General features: G+C 43.2%; 1 protein-coding gene across 1 annotated transcript in view; it reads left to right on the forward strand.

Annotated features, from left to right (window-relative positions):
- Window positions 1–6,599, forward strand: part of LOC137373164 (di-N-acetylchitobiase-like) — a 49,361-nt gene extending 42,762 nt beyond the window's left edge. Inside the window, exon 8 of the mRNA XM_068038023.1 lies at window positions 6,396–6,599. Within this exon, the coding sequence (XP_067894124.1) occupies window positions 6,396–6,599 (204 nt within the window). The remainder of the gene's footprint in view (window positions 1–6,395) is intronic.
- The last annotated feature ends 7,547 nt before the right edge of the window (window positions 6,600–14,146 follow it).

Consider the following 14,146-nt stretch of genomic DNA (forward strand, 5'->3'; position numbering starts at 1 on the left):
GTGAAAGCAGTAGGGAGAAGAAAATCCCAAAAAGTGTGGATGCGAGAACACAGCCCTGTTTCACTCCACTCAGGATAGGAAAGGGCTCTGATGAGGAGCCACCATGTTGAATTCTGCCATTCATATTGTCATGTAAATATATCTATAGTAATTATGTAATTTTGTTAATCAAGGCAAACAGTCACAGTCATCATGACAATTTTGAGGAATATATTTGTCCTGTTAACATGTGCCTTGTGTTCATATGTTGCACAGCATCCAGATGCGTTCATTGGTTTTGGTGTTAAAAAGATTGACTGGGAATTTCCTTGGAGCTTCTCCTCCAAGAAGCTAAAGAATGTCCTTCATACTGAACTTGATCATATCTGTTTAAATCATCACAAGCGTTTCACACAATAGGTTGATAGGTTAATTGGCCATTATAAATTGCCCCTAGTATAGGTAGGTGGTAGGGAAATATAGCGACAGGTGGGGATGTGGTAGGAAAAATGGAATTAGTGTAGGATTAGGATAAATGGGTGGTTGATGGTCGGCACAGACTCGGTGGGCCGAAGGGCCTGTTTCAGTGCTGTATCTCTAAACTAAACTAAAACTAACCATAAGTTTCTTTCAAGTGCAGTAACATAGTTATGTAATTGACTTGAAATTATGTTGTGAGGTATTAGTGAATGAATGCTTAATTCAGTCAGATGAACAAACTTACATTAATTTAATGCCATCATGAAAGTATTACATTATTTGGACACTATCCCACGGTCAATTTTAGTATTTTAAAGAATTAAAAAAGTTGCATTCAAAGTCAGAGAGAGATACAGCACTGAAACAGACACATTGGCCCACAGAGTCAGTGCCAACCATCAACTTATACTAATCCGATATTCCCTACCACATCCCCAACTTCCCTCAATTCTCCTACCGACACTGGGGGCAATTTACAATGGCCAATTTACCTATCAACCTGCAAGGTTTTGGCTGTGGGAGGAAACCAAAGCAACCAGTAGAAATCCACATAATCACAGGGAAACTTGCAAACTTTGCACAGACAGTACCCAGAACTGAACCCAGGTTGCTGGAGCTGTGAGGTTGCAGTGCTAACCACTGAACCACTCTGTGATCCTGTGCTTGTGCTGAAGGATCAGTGGTGAGACTTTTTGAGAATTAGTTTCTATTTTCAGTTCCACTTGTGTGATGTGTTAATGTGCTAATGCACTTTGCAGATTAATAAAGGGGGAGATGGTGGTAATGTCACTGGACTAGTAATCTAGAGGCCTAGGCTAATGCACTGGGGACATTGGTTCGAATCCCATCATGGCAGATGGTGAAAATTTGAATTCAGTTATAAATATGGAATTAAGAAAGCTAGTCTAATAGTGACCACAAAACCATTTGGTCCTTTCGGGAAGGAAATCTACTGTCCTTACCTAGTCTGGCCGACATGTGATTCCAGACCCACAGCAATGTGGTTGATTCTTAATTGTCTTCTGAAAGGGCCGAGCAAGCCACTCAGTCCAAGAGCAGTTAGAGATAGGCAACAAATGCTGGCCTTACCAGTGACACCCACATCCAATGAAAGAACCAAAATAAAGTACAAGTTAGGTTCCAGTGGTTTACATATCAGTGCAAAAGGCAAGGCTGAAGCATTTACAACCATCTTAAGCCAGAAGTGCCGAGTGAAAGATTCATCTCAGCCTCCTCCTGTGGTTTGCAGCATTAAAGATACCAGTCTTCAGCTAATTTGATTCACTCCAGGTGATATCAAGAAATGGCAGAAGGCACTGGATACAGCAAATTCCATAGGCCCTGTCCCATCCCCTCTGTAGCACCGAAGACTTGTGCTCCAGAACCAGCCTTGCCCCTCAGCAAGTGGAGAGTATTCCATCACACTCCTGACTTGTGCCTTGTAGATGGTGGACAGGATTTGGGGAGTCAGGAGGTGAGTTACTCACTGCAGGATTCCTAGCCTCTGACCTGCCCTTGTAGGCATGGTACTTACATGGCTGGTCCAGTTCAGTTTCTGGTCAATGAAAACCTATAGGATGTTGATAGTGGGGGACTCAGCAATCGTAATGCCATTGAATGACAAGGGAAAATCGTTGGATCCTGCCCACGAAAAGCAGGACAAATCTAATCCGGTCCATTACCGCCCAATCATTCTACTTTTGATTAACAGAGAAGTGATGGAAGATATCGTTGACAGTGCTATCAAGCGACACTTACTCAGCAATAACCTGCTCACTGCTGCTCAGTTTGGGTTCCACCAGGATCACTCAGCTTCTGACCTCATTACAGCCTTGTTCCAAACATGGACAAAATAGCTGAACTCCAGAGGCGAGGTGAGAGTGACTGCCCTTGACATCAAGGCAGCATTTGACCAAGTGTGGCATCAAGGAGCCCCAACAAAATTGAAGTCGATGGGAATCGGAGTGGAGCCGTACTTAACACAAAGGAAGATAGTTGGGTTGCTGGTGGCCAATCATCTCGGCTCCAGGACATTGCTACTGGAGTTCCTTAGGGTAGTGACCGAGGCCCAACCATCTTCAACATCTTCATCAATGGCCTTCCCTCCATGATAAGGTCAGAAGTGGGAAGGTTCACTGATGATTGCACAGTGCTCAGAACCATTTGGAACTCCTCATACACTGAAGCAGTCCATACCTGCATGCAGCAAGATCTGGACAGCATTCAGGCGTGAGCTGCTAAGTGGCGAGTAAAATTTGCACCATACAAGTGCCAAGCAATGGCCAACTCCAAAAAGAGCAAATCAAACCATCTCCCTTGACATTCAACAGCATTCCCATCACTGCAACCACAACCATTACCATCCTGCAGGTCACCATTGAGCAGAAACTGAACTGGACCAGCCATATAAATATTGTGTCTACAAGAACAGGTCAGAGGCTGGGAATTCTGTGGCGAGTAACTCACCTCCTGACTCAGCTCCAGAACATCACTGCAGGAGTTCCTCAGCGTAGTGTTCTAGGGCCAACCATCTTCAGCTGCTTCATCAATGACCTTCCTTCAACCATAAGGTGACAGTGGAGATGTTCGCTGATGATTGCACAATGTTCAGAACCATTTGTGACGCCTCAGATACTGAAGCAGTCCATGTAGAAATGCAGCAAAACCTGGAGAACATGTAGGCTTGGGCTGATAAGTGGCAAGTAACATTTGTGCCACACAAGTCCCAGGCAATGACCATCTCTAACAAGAGAGAATCTAACCATCTCCTGTTGACATTCAATGTCATTACAATTGCTGAATCCCCCACGATCAACATCCTGGGGGTTACAATTGACCAGAAACTGAACTGGAATAGCCATATAAATACCATGGCTACAAGAGCAGGTCAGAGGCTGAGAATCCTGACTCCCCAAAGCCTGTCCACCATCTACAAGGTACTAGTAAGGAGTGTGCTGGAATAATCTGCACTTGTTTGGACAAGTGCAGCTCCAACAGCATTCAAAAAGATCAAACTTTGACACCATTCAGAACAAAGCAGTTCATTGATTGGCACCCCATCTACTACCTTAAACATTCATTTGCTCCACCGCCAGCACACAGTGGCAACAGTTGTGTACCATCTACAGGATGAACTGTCACAATTCGCGAAGCTTCCTTCGACAGCACCTTCCAAACCCACGACCTCTACCACCTGGAAGGACAAGGGCACTAGAGGCATGGGAACACCATCACCTGCAAGTTCCTATCCCAGCCAGAAACATCCTGACTTGGAACAATATTGCCGTTCCCTCACTGTCGCTGGGTCAAAATCCTGAAACAGCCGACATTGCAGCAGTGTAACTGTAACCACACCACATGGACTGGCTCACCACCATCTTCTCATGGGCAATTAGGGATTGGCAAAAATGCTGGACTTGCCAGTGACACTCATATTGTTACAAGAGTTTTGTTTTTTTTAAACTGGGAATTCTGTTAGGTGTTTAAAGCTGGGAAATGGGGATTTTCTGTGAACACAGCTGACACTTGGGGCTGGATTTTATAGGGGCCTCCACGTCGGGATCTGTGGGGGGAGGCAGCATCAATATTGCCCCGTATAAGGCCCACCATGGACCTTGACGCCAGCAGGTCCCGGTGTCATAAGAGTTTTGTTTTATTTCAAAATTAAGAGGTCTGTGTGCCTTTTAAAGCTGGGAGAAGAGGGTTTTTCTGTGAGCACTAAATGTTGACACTTGCTGTTTGAAGTGCAGGCTGTAAAACTTGCATCCAAGCAACAGAAAGATTTACGATTGTCTTGTGACTTGGTTGTTGTTGAAAGCTTTTAGTCAGGTCTGCAGAGTGAACCAGACCAGGGAGCAGTTAGTAGTGAACTGGGGCTGTGATTTTCTGATAGACCAGAGAAATGACCTACTCTCTCTGCAACAGAAGCTTTTCATCTCTTATAAAGAAATTCTACATTTGAGGTGTAGTTTTTACCTGCCTGAAGTGAGAGAAAAGTCCCAGGAAAAGAGGAGTTGCTACACTCTGTTGAGGAAGGAAGCCATGTGTTTCAGGTGTGGCAGGTTGCTGCTGCCTACAGTCTCAAAAATCCCTGCCTCAAGAGTGAGTCTTGTTGCATTTTGTGTTATTGCAAGTTCCTGAAATTTCAAGGAAGTTTTGACTGTCAGAGTGCTGCTTTAAAATTTAAGTAGACCTGTTGCTATACCTAAAGCTGAAAGATCCATGTGACGCCTGCTGCAGACAAATTGCCTTGAACACCTACCCATCACAGACTGTTTATCAAACTCACCTGGAGAGACTTCAAGTGGCATCTGACTATTCGACTCTGGGACAGCTCACCAATCCAGCAATATCCTTCCTGAAGTTATTGTTTCAAAGAAAGCATTGTGAAATCAATATCCATTTTCCCTGGTTAACCATTTTGTTTTGAATGTATGTGTGTGTGCATGAGGGTTAGGAAGAATAAGGAGTTATAAAATCTTGTCATGTATATAGATTCATCTCATTATTGTTTAAAACTTGGTTTATTAATAAATAGTTAATTTTGTTTTCATTTATAGAATCCTTTTTTAGTGTGCTTTATTCTGGGGGGTATAAAAGTATATAATATCGCAGCAGCTCTGCGGAGTGAAAGCCGCGCGTGCAGGCCACCATCTTTTACAGCCGCCACTGCACTCGATGGTGGCAATGTAAAATCCAGCCCTTGGTGTTTAAACTGTGTACACAGACTGTAATACTTGCTTCCAATCAACCAGAAAGATTTATGACTGTCTTGTGACTTGTTTGTTGAAAGATTTTAGTTTCATTTTGGGATTATAAGAAACCTGTGGACTCTACAAGGAGCAGGCTTTGAAATCTTTGTATTACCTTTCCTGGAAAGAGAGGAAAACCCAAAAAAGTGTTACCACTCTCTGCAAAAGAAGCCTTGCATCTCTTAGAAAGAAATTCTACTTTTTAGGTGTGGTTTGGACCTGCCTGAAGAGAGAGAAAAGACCCAGGAACAGAGGAATTGCTTCACTCTGTGGAGGCACACTGCTTTGCAGAGAGAAAACCTCTGCATTTTAAAGGTAACGGATTTCTACTGCCTTCAATCTGAAGAATCCCTGTCTCAAGCGTAAGTCTTGTTGCCTTTTGTGTTTTTGGGAGATCCTGAAATCTCAAGAAAGCTCCTACTGTTCGACTGCTATTTCAGAATCCAAGCAGACCTGTTGCTACACCCTTTGGCTGAAAGAGCTGTGTGACGCCTGCTATAGATGAAGTTCCTCGAATGCCTACATATCACAGACTATTCATGAAACCCGCCGAGAGAGACTTCGCGTGGCGTCTGACTGTTCGACTCTGGGACCATTTACCAATCTGGAAATATCCTACCAGTCTGTGACAACCAATTACTTTAGCATTCCTAAGAAACAGTTGTAATTCAAAACAACCATCGAAAAACCAGTTAACCAACTTTTGAATGTATGTGCATGCAGGTTAGGAAGAATAAGGAGTTATAAAATCTTTTCATAAATATAGATTTATCCCATTATTGTTTAAGATTTTATTTTATTAAGAAATATGTCACTTTGTTGTTGTTCAAAGGAACCTGGTTTGTGTCCTTCATTCTGAGGGATAAATAAACTGTTTAATTTGGCTAATTTCTAGTCGGTGGGAAGCTTTTCCTAATATGCTGTGACCTGTGGAATATAGGGACTGAATTAACAGTGCATAACACCCACCTTGGTTCAACAATATAAAAAACAATCCATTGTAATGGAACAAACTGCCTTTATATGTTTCATTCGCTTAATCCACCTAAACTTATCCTTTAATGCAAGTACAAGTTTCATGTATTTGAAATAGTGGTGTTGAAGATGTTCAGTGTTGTGTCTAGAACAGTGCATTAATCCAAACCTACCTCCTATCTGTCTAACTCTCTTTGGCTTTTTTGGCAGGTTAATAATACATACCACGAGGTTTGGTATGATGATCCAGAAAGCATTTCACTAAAATCGCTGATCATGAAGAAACTAAAACTCCGTGGTATAGGTGCATGGACTGCAAATTACCTAAACTACACTGGTGATCCTACAACAGCAATGCAAACTGAAGAAATGTGGAATGCTCTGTGCCCGATCCGAGGAAAATGGAGAACTTAATCTATTTACTCTTCTCATAATGTGATTATTTACTTTTGCAAGTAAACACAAGAGAAAATGAGCTCACTTCCAACCTTAGAAATTTAACAAATGCAGATCTAGGGAACAAATTTAATATTTTATCTAATCAATCAATTCCTATTCAATGAAAAGCAAATGTATAAATATGATTTACACTCCAAGATCTGGTCCCTTCAGGCATCTTAAATTGTTTACAAAATGCACCAAAACTGCGTTCGTTACCATAATGTTTAATGACAGTGTCGGCTAAAATTTGTTGCCACGAAATACTTACAATTCAGGGAACAATTCAACTTTCCCGTTGTGTGATTTATCAATTGTGACATACACACGTGCTGTCTGTTTTACACACATCTTCATTCTCATCCCTGAATTATTATGATTTTATTTTGCCATAGGTTATTACTTTGAAGTTAGATAAGTTTTTAATGTTCAGTTTCCTCCATTAAGGGGTGTGAATGGACCACAAATAGTGTCCTCTTTTTGCTGCTTGCTTTTTAATTGTAATAATACAAACACTGTAACTATTTGCATTTTAATCTTCATGAGAGATTTACAATTGCCTACTCCTGAAAGACAAATTGAATCTTCCCATGAATATGTATTTCACAAAATAAAATGCTGTTTTCAAAGTAAGTGTTTTAGTTCTGTTGCTCAAGGAAAGTGGAAATTGTGGAAATATAAAACAATTGTGGATCTGGTTAGAAAAGAATTCCCATCGATGTAATCTTTGCACATATATGTAGTTGTCCTTTGTTAATCACCTTCCCTCCTTATTTCTAATGTGAAAAACTCACCATTGGGGCCGGGTGGATTGGAGTTGGGTATTTCTCTCATATTCTCTGTACTTGTAATTCTACCCAGCGAGAATTATCATTCTTTATTCCTGATACAAATTTCTTCTGTAACAATATAGTTTCAGTAACTCAGTATGTAATATTATGGGTCTAACCAGTTCCTTGATAAGAGTACAACTCTGGTATGGAATTTGCAAAACACAGTCAATTCGAGATGAAGGTAAAGAAGGCAGAAGAAAACGACCTCTTTCAGTGATTATTAAAGTTGCCTTTCTTTGTCCCTGGCAAACTATAAATAATTTAAACTACAACACTGTCTTTGCAGCAAAACCTTGAAAGTTTGAGAATTACTAAAGCCGTACAGATGCATCCTGCGCATCCTGGTTTATATCATCCCACCATTGGTGGCAGTGTCTTCATCAGCCTCAACCCTAAACTCATTTATTTCTGAATCCTCATTCCCTCTCTCTCTGCAACAGGGCTCCCCTTGTCCTCACTTTCCACTCCACCATCCTCTGCATCCAAAGAATCATTCGCTGCCATTTCCGCCACCTCCAGCATGATGCCACTATTTTTTTTTATTCATTCATGGGACGTGGGCATCGCTGCCAGGCCAGCATTTATTGCCCATCTCTAATTGCCCTTGAGAAGGTGGTGGTGAGCTGCCTTCTTGAACCACTGCAGTCCATGTGAGGTGGGTAGACCCACAGTGCTGTTAGGAAGGGAGTTCCAGGATTTTGACCCAGCGACAGTGAAGGAACGGCGATCTAGTTCCAAGTCAGAATGGTCCATGTCGGCCTCCTCCTGAAGTCCCCAGCATCACAGATGCCAGACTTCAGCCAATTCGATTCACGCGTGATATCAGGAAACGACTGAAGGCACTGGGTACTGCAAAAGATATGGGCCCTGACAATATTCCCGCAACAGTACTGAAGACCTGTGTTCCAGAACTTGCCGCGCCCCTAGCAAAGCTGTTCCAGTACAGCTACAACACTGGCATCTACCTGACAATTTGGAAAATTGCCCAGGTATGTCCTGTACACAAAAAGCAGGACAAGTCCAACCCGGCCAACTACCGCCTGATCAGCCGAGTCTCAATCATCAGTAAAGTGATGGAAGGTGTCATCAACAGTGCCATCAAGCGGCACTTGCTTAGCAATAGCCTGTTCAGTTATGCTCAGTTTGGATTCCGCCAGGGCCACGCAGCTACTGACCTCATTACAGCCTTGGTTCAAACATGGACAAAAGGGCTGAAATCAAGAGGTGAGGGGAGAGTGACTGCCCTTGACATCACGGCAGTATTTGACCGAGTATGGCATCAAGGAGCCCTTGCAAAACTGAGGTCAATGGGAATCAGGGGGAAAACTCTCCGCTGGCTGGAGTCATACCTAGCACAAAGGAAGATGGTTGTGGTTGTTGGAGGTCAATCATCTGAGCTCCAGGACATCACTGCAGGAGTTCCTCAGTGTCGAGTCCGAGGCCCAAACATCTTCAGCTGCTTCATCAATGACCTTCCTTCAATCATAAGGTCAGAAGTGGGGATGTTCGCTGATGATTGCACAATGTTCAGCACCATTCGTGACTCCTCAGATACTGAAGCAGTCCATGCAGAAATGCAACAAGACCTGGACAATATCCAGGTTTGGGCTGATAAGTGGCAGGTAACATTTGAACCACACAAGTCCCAGGCAATGACCATCTCCAACAAGAGAGAATCTAACCATCTCCCCTTGACATTCAACAGCATTATTATCACTGAATCCCCCACTATCAACATCCTGGGGGTCACCATTGACCAGAAACTGAACTGGACCAGCCACATAAATACTGTGCTAAAAGAGCAGGTCAGATGCTCGGAATCCTGTGGTGAGTAATTCACCTCCAGACTCCCCAGAGCCTGTTCACCAAATATTCTGCAGTGATTGGTAGAAAAATTAGAGGGGAGGTGAGGAAAAGCTTTTTCACCCAGAGGGTGGTGGGGGTCTGGAACTCACTGCCTGAAATGGTAGTTGAGGCAGAAACCCTCACTCGTTCAAAAGGAATCTGGATATGCACCTCAAGTGCCGTATTGTGCCGGGCTACGGACCAAATGCTGAAAGGTGGGATTAGAATGGATGGATCGCTTTTCGGCCGGCACAGACACGATGGGCCAAGTGGCCTTTTTATGTGCCTTAAACTTTCTATGAATGTACAAGGCACAAATCAGGAATGTGATTGAATGCTCTCCACTTGCTTGGATGGGTGCAGGTCAAACGACACTCAAGAAGCCCAACACCATCCAGGAAAAAGCAGCCCACTTGATTGACACATCATCAGCAAACATTCACTCCCTCTATGAACGACGCACAGTGGCAGTAGTGTGTGCCATCTGCAAGCTGCACTGCAGCAACGCATGAAGGCTCCTTAGACCGCACCATCCAAACCCATGACCTCTACCACCTGGAAGGACAAGGGCAGCAGTTGCATGGGAACTCCACCATCTGCAAGTTCCCCTCCAAGCCACACACCGTGACTGTTGCTGGGTCAAAATCCCGGAACTTCCTTCCGAACAGCACTGTTGGTATACCTGCGCCCCAAGGACTGCAGCAGTTCAAGAAGGCAGCTCACCACCACCTTCTCAAGGGCAACAAGGGATGGGCAATAAATGCTGGCCAAGCCAGTGATGCCCAGATCTCTTGAACAAATAAAAGAAAAACATATTACCTCAGGTCTCTTTGCACCTGCACCCACTTTAGCATTTAATCCTTTAGTGGCAAATGGAATTTAATCCTGAGAAGTATGAGGGGATGCACTTTGGGAGGACTAACAAGGGAATATGCAATGGTCTGTAGGACCCTAAGAAGTACAGAGGGTCAGAGGGACCTTGGTGCACTTGTCCATAGATCACTGAAGGCAGCAGCACAGGTAGGACCCTAGGAAGTAAATGTTGTTTCAGGTGCCTAGGTCGATGCCGGGTGGTACATTCGGTCTCATTCTTTTTTATTGACTTCATAGCGGTTAGATACAACTGAGTGGCTTGCTAGGCTTGCATCCTACAATCAAAGTTAATTTGCATTACCCTCTCAAATTCGATAAAAGTCTGCCCAGTCTGCTTCCAGAGGTTCTGAAATTTCTGCCGACAAGCTTCAGGAACCAACTCATAAACAGTGAGAATAGCCTTTTCTTTGCCATCTCATAATCTGCAGAAGCCTCCTCAGAAAGTATAGCGTAAACTTCATGAGCTCTGCCTATCAAACTGCTTTGTATGAGCAGTGTCCAGTTTTCTTTCAGCCACTCATCTGATTAGCTATCCTTTCAAATTAATTTAAATCAAAAATGCCTCTACGTCCCTTTCCTCAAATTTAGGGAGGGCTTGCTCAAATTTAAATAGCTCCCCACTGGGTCCTGGGTTGGAGTCTTGTCTTTCCTCACCATAATTTTCCTTGGGTCAAAGGCAGACTTCCTTTTTAGTTCCAGCCTTTCTAATTGGAATACCCCTTCGCGCTCCCTTTTTCTCACCTGCCTCTTTTCTTTTTCCCTTTGCGATTCTGGTTCCACCTTATGAAATGTTCTTTTTCATTTTCCTCTCTCTGAAGTTCAAGTTTTCTTTTTTTATTTTTTCCTGTTCAAGCTGCTTCATCTGCAACTGAATCTGAGCTAATTCAACTGAATTACCATCTGGATTGCCTTTTCCTTCTTCCAATTTCAAATGCTGTGCTATTACCTCAATTATGTCTGCTTTCTTAGCTCCTGGTTAAGGCTCTAACTCCAATTTTGCCCTAAATACTATTAGTCCAGCCTTGGTTAAGTTTTGCAAATCATTCAAGGATAAATCCTCCCTCTCCAGAAACATCCAACTGACAAAGCCATTTTGAATTTCAATACGTATAGCAAAATTCACCATAAAAATCTTAATCACCTTTAACCTCAGCAAGTTTCAGCACTCGTATGAGTCTGGGATTTTAAATCCTGCAAGAGCACCCTGAAGGACAGATGGAATATAATGTGGAAAAATGTGAGGTTATCCATTTTTGCAGGAGGAATGTGCAGAGTATTTCTTAAATGGTGAGATATTCAAAAATAGATATGTACAAAGGGACCTGGGTGTCCTCATCAATAAGTCGCTGAAAGCTAACATGCAGGTGCAGCAAGCAATTAGTAAGGCTAATGATATCGCAGGAGTATTTGAGAATAAGAGTAGCGAAGTCTTGCTTCAATTGTATAGAACCTTGGTTAGACTGCACCTGGAGTACTGTGTGCAGTTTTGGGAGCCTTACCTGAGGAAGGATATTATTGCCACAGAGGGAGTGCAACGAAGGTTGACCAGACTTACTCCTGGGATGGTGGGACTGTCCAATGAAGAGAGATTGAGGAAACGGGGCCTGTTTTCTCTCAAGTTTTGAAGAATGAGAGGTGATCTCATTGAAACCTACAAAATACTTAAAGGGGTAGACAGGGTAGATACAGGTAAGGTGTTTCCCCAGGTTGGGGAGTCTAGAACCAGGGGATAAAATTTCAAAATAAGGGGGAAGCCACTTAGGACTGAGATGAGGAGGGACTTCGTAATGGGGGAGGTGGTGGTGTAGTGGTAATGTCACAGAATAAGTAATTCAGAATCACAGGTTAATGCTTGGAGGTCTTGGGTTTGAATCCCACCATGGCAGTTGGTGGAATTTGACTTCAATTAATAAATCTGGAGTTAGAATACCTGTCTAGTGGTGATCTTAAAACCATTGTGGATTATTGTTAAAAAAAAAAACCATCAGGTTCACGAATGTCCTTTAGGGAAGGAAATCTGCTGTCCTTATCTGGTCTGGTCTGGTCTGCATGTAACTCCAGACCCACAGCAATGTGGTTGACTCTTAAAAAATGCCTTCTAAAATGGCCCAGCAAGCCATTCAGTTCAAGGGCAATTTGGGATGGGCAATGAATGCTGGCCGAGACAGAGGCACCAGCATCCCACAAATGAATAAATAAAATAAACTCAGAGTGCTGTGAATCTTTGGAATTCTCTACCCAGAGGACTGTGGAAGATCAGCTATTGAGTATGTTTAAAACAGAGATTGACAGATTTCTAACGACCAATGACATAAAGGGATATTGGGACAGTGTGTGTAATAAAAATTGAAGTGGGTGATCAGCTATGATCATATTGAATGGTAGAGTAAGCTCGATGGGCTGAATGGCCTACTTCTGTTTGCATTGCAAATGCTTCAGCCTTGTCTTTTGCACTGATGTGCTGGGTTCCCCCATCATTGAGGATGGTGATATTTGCTGAGCCCCCTCCTCCAGTTAGTTGTTTCATTGTGCAAAAGCATTCATGACTGGATGTGGCAGGACTGCAGAGCATTGGCCTGATCCATTGCTTGCGGGATAGAATCATGTAATAGTAGAACGTTAAGGCACAGAAAGAGGCCACTTGGCCCATCATGTTTGTGCCAGCCGAAAAACGATCCACCTATTCTAATCCCACCTTCCGTCATTTGCTCCATAGCTCTGCAGATTACTTCCGTGAGGTGCATATCCAGACTCCTTTTGATTGAGTTGAGGGTTTATGCCTCAACTACCCTTTCAGGCATTGAGTTCCAGACCCCCAGCACCCTCTGGGTGAAAAAGTTTTTCCTTATCTCCCCTCTAATATTTCTACCAATCATTTTAAAACTATGCCCCCTTGTCACTGACCTCTCTGCTCAGGTGAACAGACCCATCAGCTCCACTCTATCCAGGCCCCTCAAAATTTTGCTCTTTTCAATCAGATCTCCCCTCAGCCTTCTCTGTTCCAAGGAGATCAACCCCAGCCTCTCCAATCTGTCCTCATTGCTGCATTTTTCCAGTCCAGGCAACATCCTCGGAAATCTCCTCTGTACCCTCTCTAGTGTAATTACATCCTTTCTGGAATGAGGTGACCAGAACTGAACACATTACTCAAGTTGTGGCCTAACAAATGGATTATACAGTTCCAGCATAACCGCCCTGCTCTTATATTCTGTACTCGGCTAATAAAGGAAAGGATTCCATATGCCTGCTTAACCACCTTATCGACCTGTCCTGCTACCTTCAGTGATCTGTGGACATTCACTCCAAGATCCCTCACTTCCTCTACACTTCTCAGTATTTTCCCATTAATGGTATATTTCTTTGCCTTGTATGACCTCCCTAAATACATCACCTCACACTCCTCCAAGCTGAATTCCATTTGCCACTTTTCTGCCCATTTAGCCAGACCATTAATATCTTCCTGCAGCCAACTTCTATCCTCCTCGCTATCTACCACACAGCCAGTCTTTGTGTCATCTGCAAACTTCTTGATCATGCCCCTTACATTTATGTCCAAAGCGTTAATATATACCACAAAAAGTAGGTGACCCAGTTCTGAGCCCTGCGGAAAGCCACTGGAAGCGCAGCCCTCCAGTCGTTAAAACACCTGTCAACAATTGCCCTTTGCTTCCTGCCACTGAGCCAATTTTGTATCCACCTAGCTGCATTTCCTTGGATCCCATGGGATTTTATTTTTTTAACCAGGCTGCCAGGTGGGACCTTGTCAAAAGCCTTGCTAATATTCATGCAGACCATATCAACTGCATTACCCTCATCTATCTTCCTTGTTACTTCTTCAAAATATTCGATCAAGCTGGTCAAAATAGATCTTCCTTTAACAAATTCATGCTGACTATCCTTCATTAACTTGTGCCTTTCTAAGTGACAGTTAACCCTGTATCTCCGAATAGATTCCAATAAATGGCCCACCAC

Source organism: Heterodontus francisci, chromosome 8 (assembly GCF_036365525.1).
Source record: "Heterodontus francisci isolate sHetFra1 chromosome 8, sHetFra1.hap1, whole genome shotgun sequence".
In the NCBI taxonomy this organism is placed as follows: domain Eukaryota; kingdom Metazoa; phylum Chordata; class Chondrichthyes; order Heterodontiformes; family Heterodontidae; genus Heterodontus; species Heterodontus francisci.